General features: G+C 42.6%; 1 protein-coding gene across 15 annotated transcripts in view; it reads right to left on the reverse strand.

The window, feature by feature from the left end:
- The window catches only part of NRCAM (neuronal cell adhesion molecule), a 429,035-nt gene that overhangs the window by 149,122 nt on the left and 265,789 nt on the right, over window positions 1–14,124 (reverse strand). For 13 of the 15 annotated variants that reach the window (XM_073573274.1, XM_073573272.1, XM_073573275.1 and 10 more), the window contains exon 2: window positions 4,913–5,102. In XM_073573274.1, the coding sequence (XP_073429375.1) occupies window positions 4,913–5,000 (88 nt within the window). In that variant the 5' untranslated portion in view covers window positions 5,001–5,102. Of the gene's footprint in view, window positions 1–4,912; window positions 5,103–14,124 lie in introns of those variants that run through there. The other 2 variants (XM_073573276.1, XM_073573278.1) reach the window with 1 other exon arrangement.

The following is a 14,124-nucleotide window of genomic DNA, read 5'->3' on the forward strand; positions in this document are numbered from 1 at the left end:
CAGCTTTCTTGCGTCTAGGCATGCTTGCCACCAGTCTTTCACACTGCTTCTGGCACAAAAAGTTCAGCAGTTCTTCTTTGTTTGATGACTATCCATCATCCTCTTGATTACATTCCAGAGGTTTTCAAAGGGCTTCAGGTTTGGAGAATGGGCAGCCCATGACAGGGTTTTGATGTGGTGGTCTCTTAATTTTTTCCAGAGCTATATATTATATACACATACACATATATACACACATACACTAATATTTAGCTTGCCTAGCCTAGAACAAACACATGTTTTCCAAGTAGCACTATTTTATTCAACATAACCACCTCTCAACTCTATACATTTAGTGCATCAAACATTAATTCTAGCCCTTTAGAAAATAAATTGCTATCCTGTGCTGCAAAACACTCCACAGCATCAATTACCATTTCGTTTCTCATAAATTTTCATCTTTTCAATTATTTTTTTGAGTTTCCGAAAGCGATAATAATCATATGAGACCAAATTTAAAAGCCAATTTCATTGCGTTTTAGCAGGACAAGACATGATTTATGGGCGGGCGCATAATCTTGCAAAAACAAGATGTCTTTGGAAAGTTTTTGCTAAAGTTAACCATTAATAACCTCACTAATAGCAGGAAAAGGTGTGTAAAAGGGAGTGCTTTTCTGCATGTTGCGCTCATAATTGATAATCAATATATTGAGATGTTAAAATTTTACAGTTCTGTGGTGGCCATAAATCTATGACGTCTTCTTGGTGTTTATTGCAGAGAAAAGGAGACACAAAAGCGCAATAAGGTCTTATCCGTGTTACAGAGAGAGATTACACTAAGAAATTTGCTCACCTGATTAGGATGAGAGAAAGCATATAGTCTGGCGGCTGCTGCAGATCCACAGGTCCTCAACGACCAGAAGAAATCACGTATTCAGGGGAATTTGTAGTTATATTCCGCGCTGCCGCAAGAAAGTATTCCAGGAGATAGATGTCAAAGATTCACAGTGGTTTATTCTACGCGTTCCGGGGGTCTCATGCCCCCTTCGTCAGGAAATACCACTTAGTATGTGCAGGCATCACACGTATATATAGTTGAGACAGGACACTGGGATTCCCAGCGTCCTGTCTCAACTATATCTTTGTGTGATGCCTGCACATACTATGTGGTATTTCCTGACGAAGGGGGCATGAGACCCCCGGAACGCGTAGAATAAACCACTGTGAATCTTTGACATCTATCTCCTGGAATACTTTCTTGCGGCAGCGCGGAATATAACTACAAATTCCCCTGAATACGTGTCTTCTTGGTGTTGTAATTTCAATGGTGAGGTATATATCTCTCTCTCTCTATATATATATATATATATATATATATATATTTACACACACACACACACACACACACACATACATATACACACACACACACACATAAATCAGGTGGAACAGGTATTGAACATGTCACCAATTTTCTAAGTAAATGTGTTTCTAAAGGTGCTATTGACATGAAATTGACACCAGATGTCAGCGAGCAGAGAGCGGTATTACATATCACACAGGTAACTCTCCCTTTTACTTAAAATAAGCTCAGGAGACTGAGTTTTCTTGCAGACAAGGTCCTCCCCCACGGCCTGGAAGAGGTCATTTACATATAAGAAAAACAAGCATTTCTCAGAAATAAGACATCAGATCGCAGATATCAAGGTATCAGTTTACTCGGGTTCCTATGACTTGCATGCCCACATAGACAGTTTAAGAGGGTAAATCCTATCAACAGATTCCTTTTAAGTTATGTGTAATAATGAGAAATGACACAGGAAAAAAGTATTGAACACATGAAGAAAGAGGTGCAAAAAGACATGGAAAGTCATGACACCAGCTGAAATCTATCAGTAATTAGAAAGCAACCTGCTACTTAGTGAAAAAAATATCAGCTGGTTCAACTGCTGGCCTAAAAAAAGGTGTCTCAATACCAAGGTGCCACACAAGAAACCTCTCATGATGGGTGAAACCAGTGAGCTGTCTCAAGACCTTTGCAACCTTATTGTTGCAAAACATAATGATGGCATTGGTTACAGAAGAATTTCTCAACTATTAAAGGTTATAGCAATAACTGCTGAGGTGGCCATAATCTGAAAGTGGAAAGAACATAATTTCACCATAAACCGGTCATGTCCAGGTTTCAGACATAGGAGTGAAAAGAATTATCAGATGACTTGTCCAAGAGCCAAGGATAACCTTAAATCAGCAGGTACTATTGTTTCAAAGAAAACTATAAGTAATGCACTCAATCTCCATTGCCTGTATCCACGTTTCACCACGCAAGATTGCTGTACAAAAAGCATGTTCAAGCCCATTTAAAGTCTTCTTAACATGATTTAAAAAAGCCTAAGAAATACGGGGAGAATATAATCTGGTCCAATGAGATCAAAATTGAACTCTTCGGATGCCATAATACACACCATGTTTGGAGACCAAAAGGCACTGCTTATCACAGCAAAAACACCATACCAACAGTGAAGTTTGGAGGTGGGAACATCATGGTGTGGGGCTGTTCTTTAACATATGGCACTGGTAAACATTAAATATAAGTGAAGGAAGGGTTAATGGAAAAATATACAGAGACATTCTTGATAAAAATCTGCTGCCATCTATCAGGATGATGAATATGAAATGAGGATGGACATTTCAGCAAGACAATGATCCCAAACACACAGTCAAGGAAACTTTCAATTGGTTTCAGAGAAAGAAAATAAAGCTGGTAGAATGGCCCAGCCACCTGACCTGAATTCAATAGAAAATTTATTGAAGGAACTAAAGCTCAGAGTTCATAGATGGAGCCCATGGAACAGTCAGGATTTGAAGAGTAGAAACAAAATAGAAGAGAGGAGGGGGCGCACCTGGTGTGATACCTGTTGGGCAAATAGAGTAGGTTACGGACAAAGTACACTAACCTACCGTGGTTATGATGCTGGCATAACCACGTTTGCAGAGCCTGCAGTGCTTATCGTGCACCGTTCGTCATCCTGGCTTCCAGGTTCCAAGGTTAGCTGGTCACAAGGGCGTCATGTGATGATGATGTCACCACAGGTCCTCCGTCTTTCAGGTCTTGCAGGATGGCTGGAAGCCTGCTGGGTCCGTGCTGCACCAAGCCGCTCACCCAGAAGGGTGTAAAATACAAGGAAAGAGAAGTATGGCTGATTAGGGCGCTCAGACCAAGACAGACACTTGTTGGTGATACAGGTGATGCAAGGCGGATTCACAGCCGAAAAGCTTTGTGAGGACATAATGACCAAGTAAAGAAGTTTCTTTTCCATCCAAAACAAGTGTCTGTCTTGGTCTGAGCGCCATAATCAGCCGTACTTCTCTTTCCTATGATTTGAAGAGTTTTGGTGTGAAAGAATGAGCCAAAATCACAGCTGAGCAATGCCTGCGACTAATTTCTCCATACAGGAGGCATCTTGAAGCTGTTATCACCAACGAAGTCTTTTGTACGAAGTAGTAATCAAATGTTACTAACCGTGTTCAATACTTTTTCCCTATGTCATTTCACTTTATTGCAGATAAATTCAGTTATGGGCATCTTTGGTTTGATTTCTTTGCTGATGTCTATCGGATGGGTTGTTAATGACAACTGATGAGAATTTCATGTCAATAGCACCTTTAGAAATATATTTCAAAAACTGGTGTTGTGTTCAATACCTATTTCACCTTCCGTATATGTAAATATGTATATATATATATATATATATATATATATATATATATATATACACACACACATACACATACACACACACACACACACAAGTCATGTCAGTCAATAAGGAATACAGTGGTTCAAAGTGTGGCTGTCCAAGGTTCCAAAATTACAATCATACAATCACACAAGGAGGAAAAGCTTGGACCAGATGAAGACACTTGGAAACATTGAAACTCGTTGACAAACCGCATTAATGCTTCACATCCATGTGTGATCACATTTTTGAAACCTTGTGCAGGACGGACTTTGAACCACCGTATTCCTCATTCACTGCATCGTATCTCCTTGGTGGTCCTGCTGCAGCCTTTACATGTTGCTATAGGTGTTGTGACTATCACAACCCTATCAGGTGAGCGTACCTACAATATTTTATACCACTTGGCTATCAGATAAGACCCTATTTGTGCTTTTTGTCTCTCCAGCTTTATTGTTTGCTTTTAGTCAAGTCAAGCCCCCGTTTCACATAGCGATATCGCTAGCAATATCGCTGTAACGTCACCGATTTTGTGACGTTATAGCGATATTGCTAGCAATATCGCTATGTCTGATACTTACCTCCGACCGGCTCCCCCGCTGCTCATCGCTGGTCGCACGGGAACGTCCTGGACCATTTCTCGTCGGGCGCTTCCTGCGGCGCCGACGAGCGACGCATGGACACGGGCGGGAGGACGTCAGGATCGCCGTGTCTGACAGGTAAGTAGCGACCCCCGACCCCTGCTATGTCGCTGGTGAGATCTGCCTGTGTGGCAGCTCACTAGCGACCACTTAGCGATGCACCAGCGATCCATATCGTTGTCGGGATCGCTGGTGCATAGCTAAGTGTAACGGTACCCTCAGTCACACTTTCACAGCTGGTGAGGTGTGTTTAAGGAGGTTTATTCCAGGGGGATCAAAATCCAGAGACTATTAAGCCTCATGGATTTGCATGGTGCCAGAGTGTATTAAAGCTTGATGTGAAAATTATAAATCAATCGCTAAGGCACAGGACAAAGCTTCTTAAAATGAAAAAATAGTTTGCTATAGAGACATGGTGGCAGTGTATGGGGGATAGGGCAGCTGACAGGTTCCCTTTAAGAAATACCAATTTTTGCTAAGCTGGAGCCTATGAGAGTCTACAACACGCATACTGAGAGCTACAACAATCTTAAAAAGTCAGCTGATACTTACAGTCAAGTGGTACCTCCAGTGCTGTAATTACTTGGCACAAGACAAGTATCAGAGGTGCTCGGCTTGGGAATAATCTTTTTTTCTGCATTATTTTAAACTGTCTTGATCTACTCCTGTTGAGACAGAAGTCTTTCTTCTTAGCACAACAGATTCCTTCACAATATGAATCCAAGTGTCATAAAGATAGCAGCTGAAACAGAAAAAACACATTCATATTTAATTATATGGAACACAGCCTCAAAGAACAAAGCCAAAAATTATGTACATCCCCCCCAAAACACAAATGTGTAAGTGAAATTAACAGGTGGCACGACAGGTCAAGTCCTGTTCCTCTCTGATGAGACAATTTGCATAAAAGTGATTGAAATTCATTTCTTCTACAAACATAATGCTGAACATTGGTGTAAACCCTGAACATTTTCTGATGTTTGTATGCACTGTAAGGAAACAATTTTGTCATTTTCCTTGGGGGCAGTGCCCGGAATTGTACCAGGGAGGCAAACATCAAGTTACTAGAGGTCCGACAGTGATCCTTTACTTGCCTGCATCTCTACGACAGCTGACTCCAGCGATATCGTGTGCATTCAAATTAGCACTGCTGAACTTCCTGAGCCAACAACAAATTGTATGAAATTCTGGAAAGATTTCATGACTTTTCCAGAAGTAACACTTTTTATGAAGAGAACGGTAAACTAATGGTGAAAATAGCACATGTTGTTCAAACACAAAGCTAATATTTTTGGTTTGAGGATACAACTTGAGACCAAAATGTGCTATATGACAGTGAATATCTCGAAATAATGAAGATTGTTACATATGAACGTGCTGTGAAAATGAACAAGGGGTTGTTAACACATTAGATTTTTGCTGCAGTTTTTCCATGTATTTGCAGCGGGGGAAAAAAATGCAGAGTTTTAGGCTATGTTCACACGCTGCGGTTTTTGCTGCGGATTTCGCCTCTGCGGATCCGCAGCAGTTCTGCAGACAGTGTACAGTACAATGTAAGTCTATGGAATTTAAAATCCGCTGTGCACATGCTGCGGATTTTCAACTGCGGAAAAGCTGCCGTTTTGAATCCGCAGAGAGAATTAACATGTGAATTCTTTCTGCGGATTCCGCTGCGGTTTGCCACCTATTCCATTTTCCAGGTGTCAAACCGCAGGTCATTTTACAAATCCGTAGCTGAATCCGCAGCGTGTGCACATAGCCTTACAGTATCAGCAACGTGAAAGATTTCTGAAATCCCGTGAACATGCTGCTTCTTTTTCCTTCGCGATATACCATAAGCCTTTAAAGAGCTTTTTTAAAAATCTGCAGCATATCGATTCTTTTTATGTTTTTTGACCCAACTAATGGGGAAAAAGTAAAGATGCTGAAAACACAGTAAAACCCAGCTTGTGCTTTACACGGCGTTTTTCCTGCCAAAACTCTGGTTTTTGCAGCAGAAAAATCTGCTGCAAGAACTACTGTAATATATGCACATAACCTAAGGATATTTTCACACGGGGCATTTTTTCTGCATGTTTTGCTGTTTTTTTCTGCATTTTACAGTACTAATAAAAACTTTGAGAGTTCAGAAATCTCATGCACACACAGCTTTGCTTCTCCTGACTGAATGTGAGTATTGGAACATTTTTAAAATTTCAGCATGTCAATTCTTTAAGTGTTTTTGCAGCTTTTTTTTTTTCACCCACAGGTTATGTTCACAAAGCAGTATTTTTGCTGCTTTATGGCTGCAGTCAAAACCTTTCTTGGCAGCAGAAATACTACATTGAAAATGCTTATTTCGTGTCATTTTTGCTGCATTTTTACATGTTTTTGCGGTGCAGATTACATGTGTACTTTGCTTATAGTACATGTTTAACCCCTTCACGACCTATGACGCCTACGTAGGCGTCATGAAAAGCAGTGCCCAAACGACCTATGACGCCTACGTAGGCGTCATGCTATAAATAGCCCCCCTGCGGGTCGGGTGACCGGGGTCACTGAAAGGTCACCCGACCCGCACACAAAGGACCCTTCAGAGTTAACACCTGGGGGGTGTGGCTTAGCCCCCACGTGCCTACGATCGCTCTGATTGGCTGTTAAAAGTGAAACTGCCAATCAGAGCGATTGTAATATTTCACCAATGAAAATTGGTGAAATATTACAATCCAGCCATGGCCGATGCTGAAATAGCATCGGACATGGCTGGACACCGAGACCCGACCCCCCCCACACCGACTGACGGCACCGATCGGCTGCCGCCACCTTCTGACGGCACCGATCGGCAGCCGCCGTCATGATCTGCCCCCCCGCCTTCTCTCCGCCCCCCCAGCCCTCCGATCATCCCCTCTCACCCTCCGATCACCCCCTCACCCTCCTTTGTGCCTCCGATCTCCCGCTATCTGTCCCGGTGTCCTGCCGTCCAGCGTCATGGGCGCCGCCATCTTGCAAGATGGCGGGCGCATGCGCAGTGCGCCGAATCGAATCTGCAACGCTGCAGATTCATTCATTTATTTTGATCACTATGATAAACTTTCATAGTGATCAAAATAAATAAAAAGTAAATCACCGCCCCCTTTATCACCCCCATAGGTAGGGACAAATAATAAAATATATATTTTTTTTTTTTCCATTAGGGTTAGGTCCAGGGCTAGGGTTAGGGCTAGGGTTAGGGCTAGGGTTAGGGTTGGACTAGGGGTTAGGGTTGGACTAGGGGTTAGGGTTGGACTAGGGGTTAGGGTTGGACTAGGGGTTAGGGTTGGACTAGGGGTTAGGGTTGGACTAAGGGTTAGGGTTGGACTAAGGGTTAGGGTTGGACTAAGGGTTAGGGTTGGACTAAGGGTTAGGGTTGAATTTAGGGTTAGGGTTGGAATTGGGATTAGGGTTGGGGTTGGGATTACGGTTAGGCTTGTGGTTAGGGTTAGAGTTGGGATTTCGTTAGGGGTGTGTTGGGATTAGGGTTGTGGTTAGGGTTATGATTAGGGTTGGGATTAGGGTTAGGGGTGTGTTGGCGTTAGGGTTGGAGATAGAATTGAGGGGTTTCCACTGTTTAGGCACATCAGGGGCTCTCCAAACGCGACATGGAGCCACCATTTATTCCAGCCAATTTTGTGTTCAAAAAGTCAAACGGTGCTCCCTCCATTTCGAGCCCCGACGTGTGCCCAAACAGTGGTGTACCCCCACTTATGGGGTATCAGGGTACTCAGGAAAAATTGCACAACAACTTTAGGGGTCTAATTTCTCCTGTTACCCTTGGGAAAATAAAAAAATGGGGGCTAAAATAATTATTTTTGTGAAAAAAAAGATTTTTTATTTTCACGGTTCTGCGTTATAAACTTCTGTGAAGCACTTGGGGGTTCAACGTGCTCACCACACATCTAGATAAGTTCCTTGGGGGGTCTAGTTTCCAAAATGGGGTCACTTGTGGGGGGTTTCCACTGTTTAGGTACATCAGGGGCTCTGCAAATGTAACATGACGCCCACAGACCATTCCATCAAGTCGGCATTTCAAAACGTCACTACTTCCATTCCGAGCCCCAACGTGTCCCCGAACAGTGGTCCCCCCCATATATGGGGTACCAGCGTACTCAGGACAAACTGGACAACAACTTTTGGGGTCCAATTTATCCTGTTACCCTTGTGAAAATAAAAAATAGTGGGCTAAAAATCACTTTTTGAGGAAAAAAAAATATTTTTTTATTTTCACAGCTCTGCGTTATAAACTTCTGTGAAGCACTTGGGGGTTCAACGTGCTCACCACACATCTAGATAAGTTCCTTGGGGGGTCTAGTTTCCAAAATGGGGTCACTTGTGGGGGGTTTCCACTGTTTAGGTACATCAGGGGCTCTGCAAACGTAACATGACGCCCACAGACCATTCCATCAAGTCTTCATTTCAAAGCGTCACTACTTCCCTTCCGAGCCCCAACGTGTGCCCAAACAGTGGTCCCCCCCACTTATGGGGTACCAGCGTACTCAGGACACACTGGACAACAACTTTTGGGGTCCAATTTATCCTGTTACCCTTGTGAAAATAAAAAATAGTGGACTAAAAATAATTTTTTGAGGAAAAAAAATATTTTTTTATTTTCACGGCTCTGCGTTATAAACTTCTGTGAAGCACTTGGGGGTTCAACGTGCTCACCACACATCTATATTAGTTTCTTGGGTGATCTAGTTTCCAAAATGGGGTCATTTGTGGGGGGTTTCCACTGTTTAGGTACATCAGGGGCTCTGCAAACATAACATGACGCCCACAGACCATTCCATCAAGTCGGCATTTCAAAACGTCACTACTTCCCTTCTGAGCCCCAACGTGTGCCCAAACAGTGGTCCCCCCCACATATGTGGTACCAGCGTACTCAGGACAAGCTGGACAACAACTTTTGGGGTCCAATTTATCCTGTTACCTCTGTGAAAATAAAAAATAACAGGCTAAAAATTTATTTTTTGAGGGAAAAAAAATATTTTTATTTTAACGGCTCTGCGTTATAAACTTCTGTGTAGCACCTGGGGGTTCAAAGTGCTCACTATGCATCTAGATAAGTTCCTTAGGGGGTCTAGTTTCCAAAATGGGGTCATTTGTGGGGGAGCTCCAAAGTTTACGCACACAGGGGCTCTGCAAACACAACATGGTGTCCGCTAACGATTGGAGCTAATTTTCCATTCAAAAAGTCAAATGACGCTCCTTCCCTTCTGAGTCATGCCGTGCGCTCAAACAGTGGTTTTCCCCCACATATGGGGTACCAGTGTACTCAGGACAAACTGGACAACAACTTTTGGGGTCCAATTTATCCTGTTACCCTTGGGAAAATAAAAAATAGCAGGCTAAAAAATCATTTTTGAGGAAAAAAAATTATTTTTTTATTTTCACTGCTCTGCGTTATAAACTTCTGTGAAGCACTTGGGGGTTCAAAGTGCTCACCACACATCTAGATAAGTTCCTTCGGGGGTCTAGTTTCCAAAATGGGGTCACTTGTGGGGGAGCTCCAATGTTTAGGCACACAGGGGCTCTCCAAATGCGACATGGTGTCCGCTAACGATTGGAGCTAATTTTCCAATCAAAAAGTCACATGGCGCTCCTTCCCTTCCGGGCCTTGCGGTGCGCCCAAACAGTGGTTTATGACCACATATGAGATATTGATGTACTCAGGAGAAATTGCCCAACAAATTTTAGGATCCATTTTATCCTGTTGCCCATGTGAAAATGAAAAAACTGAGGCCAAATAAAATTTTTGTGAAAAAAAAAAGTACTTTTTTTTTTTTACAGATCAATTTGTGAAGCACCTGGGGGTTCAAAGTGCATACTATGCATCTAGATAAGTTCTTTGGAGGGTCTAGTTTCCAAAATGGGCTCACTTGTGGGGGAGCTCCAATGTTTAGGCACACAGGTACTCTTAAAACAAGACATGGCAACCGCTAAACATTCAAGCATATTTTACATTCAAAAAGTAAAATGGCGCTCCTTGCCTTCTGAGCCCTGCCGTGCGCCCAAACAGTGGTTTATGACCACATATGAGGTATCAGTGTACTCAGGAGAAATTGCCCAACAAATTTTAGGATACATTTTATCCTGTTACCCATGTGAAAATGAAAAAACTGATGCTAAAATAAAATTTTGGTTGGAAAAATTAAAATGTCCATTTTTTCATTCCATGTTGCTTTAGTTCCTGTGAAGCACCTGAAGGGTTAATAATCTTCTTGAATATAGTTTTGAGTAGCTTGAGGGGTGCAGTTTTTAGAATGGTGACACTTTTGGGTATTTTCTGCCATATAGACCCCTCAAAGTGACTTCAAATGTGAGGTGGTCCCTAAAAAAAATGGTTTTGTAAATTTTGTTGTAAAAATGAGAAATTGCTGGTCAACTTTTAACCCTTATAACTTCCTAACGAAAAAAAATGTTGTTTCCAAAATTGTGCTGATGTAAAGTAGACATGTGGGAAATGTTATTTATTAACTATTTTGTGTCACATAACTCTCTGGTTTAACAGAATAAAAATTCAAAATTTGAAAATTGCAAAATTTTCAAAATTTTTGCCAAATTTCCATTTTTTTCACAAATAAACGCAAAAATTATTGACCTAAATATACCACTATCATGAAGCCCAATATGTCACGAAAAAACAATCTCGGAATCGCTAGGATGCGTTGAAGCGTTCCTGAGTTATTACCTCATAAAGGGACATTGGTCAGAATTGCAAAAAATGGCCAGGTCATTAAGGTCAAAATAGGCTGGGTGATGAAGGGGTTAATAAAGTTTAGTTTTGGTCACCAAAATGCTTCAAAAGCGCTTCGAAAACATTTGTTGCATTTTTGCAGTGTTTTATCACGTTGTCATTGCTTTCTAAGGATGAAAAAAAAATTAAAAACGCTGAAAGAATTGACGTGCCGCAGATTAAAAAAAAAAATACTCCAGCTCTCAAAGTAAGTGAGGAAAAATCAAGTGTGTGCATCGAGGTTCTGAAATCTCATTGTGCTGCTGGTACTGTAAAAAGTAGCTTTTTATTTGCATAACAAAATGCTGCAAAAAAGTTGCATATGAACAGAGGGCACCATGGTGGCTCAGTGATTATCACGGCGGCTCTGTGGTTAGCATGGTGGCTCAGTGGTTATCATTGCAGCCTTGCAGCGCTGGGGTCATGGGTTAAAATCCCACCAAGGACAACATCTGCAAGGAGTTTGTATGTTCTCCCCGTGTTTGTGTGGGTTTCCTCTGGGTTCTCTGGTTTGCTCCCACACTCTGAAGACATCCTGATAGGGAATCTAGATTGTGAGCCCCAGCGGGGACAGTGATGATAATGTCTGTAAAGAGCTGTGGAATATGATATTGCTATATAAGCAAAGCATAATAAATAATAATAAATAATTGTCATAGAAAGCAATGAGAGAATGCAAAAATGCAGAGGTGTTAAAGAAATGGTTAATTTCTGTTTCCTAAAGTTGAGTAAAATATAAGAAAAACTAGTCCGCTGACAAAGCTCATTGATAATCTGAAGGGGAACTAGGCAGCAAATATTTCATATTTAACATATAACATAGGAGTACATACTCACCATTATTTGTCATATTGTTCCCCGAAGCCAGTGTCATCTGTGAAAAAAATATGAAAAAAACAAACCACCAAATACTCCCTGTTCCGCAGAAATCCACGAGTGTCCCATGACGATATCCTGTGGAGAACAGCAGCATCAGCTGATGCGACCGTTCTCTAGGGGCTCCAGGAATCCAATGACAGGAGGTAGGTATCCTTACGCACTGTATTCCTCCGCCACTGTAAAAAAAATAGTCCCTAGTCTCACTTTATGGCAAAAGCTGCGTGGGAACTTTCTCACACAGCAATGCCAAAAGTGAGACTAGGGACTATTTTTTTTTACAGTGGCAGAGGAATACAGTGCGGAAGGATACCTACCTCCAGTCATAGGATTCCTGGAGCCCCTAGAGAACGGTCGCATCAGCTGATACTGCTGTTCTCCATGGGAGATCGTCGTGGGATACTCGTGGATTTCTGCGGAACAGGGAGTATTTGGTGGTTTGTTTTTTTCATATTTTTTTCACAGGTGACACTGGCTTCGGGGAACAATGTGACAAGTAATGGTGAGTATGTACTCTATGTTATATGTACCGTATGTCTATATGTATGAATGTATGAATGTATTGTATGTAGTATGTATGTAGTATATCTGTAGCATGTTTTATGTATGTATGTTGTATGAATGTAGTATGTATGTAGTATGTATGTATGTTGTATGAATGTTGTATGTACGTAGTATGTAGTATGTATGTATGCTGTATGAATGTAGTATGTAGTATGTATGTAGTATGTATGTATGTAGTATGTATGTAGCATGTATGTTGTATGAATGTTGTATGTATGTAGTATGTATGTTTGTGGGGTTTTTTTTACATTCAACACATTAGCCAGATGATGGGACTACTACTGTCCCATCATTGGCTAATGTGTCAATCACTGTCATTGTAGCAGGCATCGCCCGATGGGACTTGTAGTCCCATTGGACGATGCCTGCACACACACACAGACCCCCGGCAGGCCCCTACAGACCGCCGGCAGCCAGCACAGATCCCCTGGCAGCCGGCACAGACCCCCGGCAGGCCCGTACAGACCACCGGCAGGCCCGTACAGACCGCCGGCAGCCAGCACAGACCACCCGGCAGCCGGCACAGACCCCCAGCAGGCCCGCACAGACCCCCCGGCAGGCCCGTACAGACCCCCGGCAGGCCCATACAGACCGCCGGCAGCCAGCACAGACCCCCGTTAGGCCCGTACAGACCCCCGAGAGGCCCACACAGAGACCGCCCGCACACACAGACACGCACAGTGTCCGCCCACACTCTTCCCCCCTCCCGAACTGTACGTACAAGGAAAGAAAGGGGGTTTTTTTAATCCGATATTTCTGTCCCATTGACTTGAATGGGACTTCCGGTATCGGAATCGGCGATACCTGATACTTCTTGTTTATCGGGCCGATCCAATCCACTCCGATATTTCTGGATATCGGATGGTATCGCTCAACACTAGTGATGAGTGAACGTTCTTGGATAACCGAGCATGATCGTGTGTTATCCGAGTATCTCGGGCGTGCTAGTATATTATGTTCGAGTCCCTGCGGCTGCATGATTCGCGACTGTTAACAGCCTCAACACATGTGGGGATTGCATGGTTGTTAGGGAATCCCCACCTGTTGAGGCTGTCTAACAACCGCAAATCATGCTGCCTCGGGACTCAGACACAATATACGAGCACGCCCAAGATACTGGGATAATGCCCGAGCATGCTCGGATAAGTCGTTATGATGATGTTAAACGTACAAGAAATCGCCTAATACAGTCTGCTACAGATAGTTTCTGTAATAATAGTGTCTGCACCTGTCACAAACAACAGAGTATGGCCTTTGAAAGTAAGAGACTTATTAATACCCCGATTCAAAGTATTTTCACCAGAAATCTGATGTAAAATATTGAGATAACACCCAAAATGTTTGCACATCTCAATGTTGCACAAAAAAGTTGATTTTCATGCAAGGTTTGCTCAGCTCTGCCACAACAGATAGACCTTGGGTGGGATGGGGTGGAATGGGGTGTGACACTACAGCTCGTCAAATTCACCACGAGCTGTGGCGTACCTTACTCGAGAAATCTTACTCCAGTCCCTGAACTTTTCAAACATGCCAGATTCATTAAGATGCACGTAACTCTTAATGAATCAGGAGC

This window comes from Dendrobates tinctorius, unplaced genomic scaffold (genome assembly GCF_039654945.1).
Source record: "Dendrobates tinctorius isolate UK_male_01 unplaced genomic scaffold, ASM3965494v1 ptg000035l, whole genome shotgun sequence".
Classification (NCBI taxonomy): Eukaryota; Metazoa; Chordata; class Amphibia; order Anura; family Dendrobatidae; genus Dendrobates; species Dendrobates tinctorius.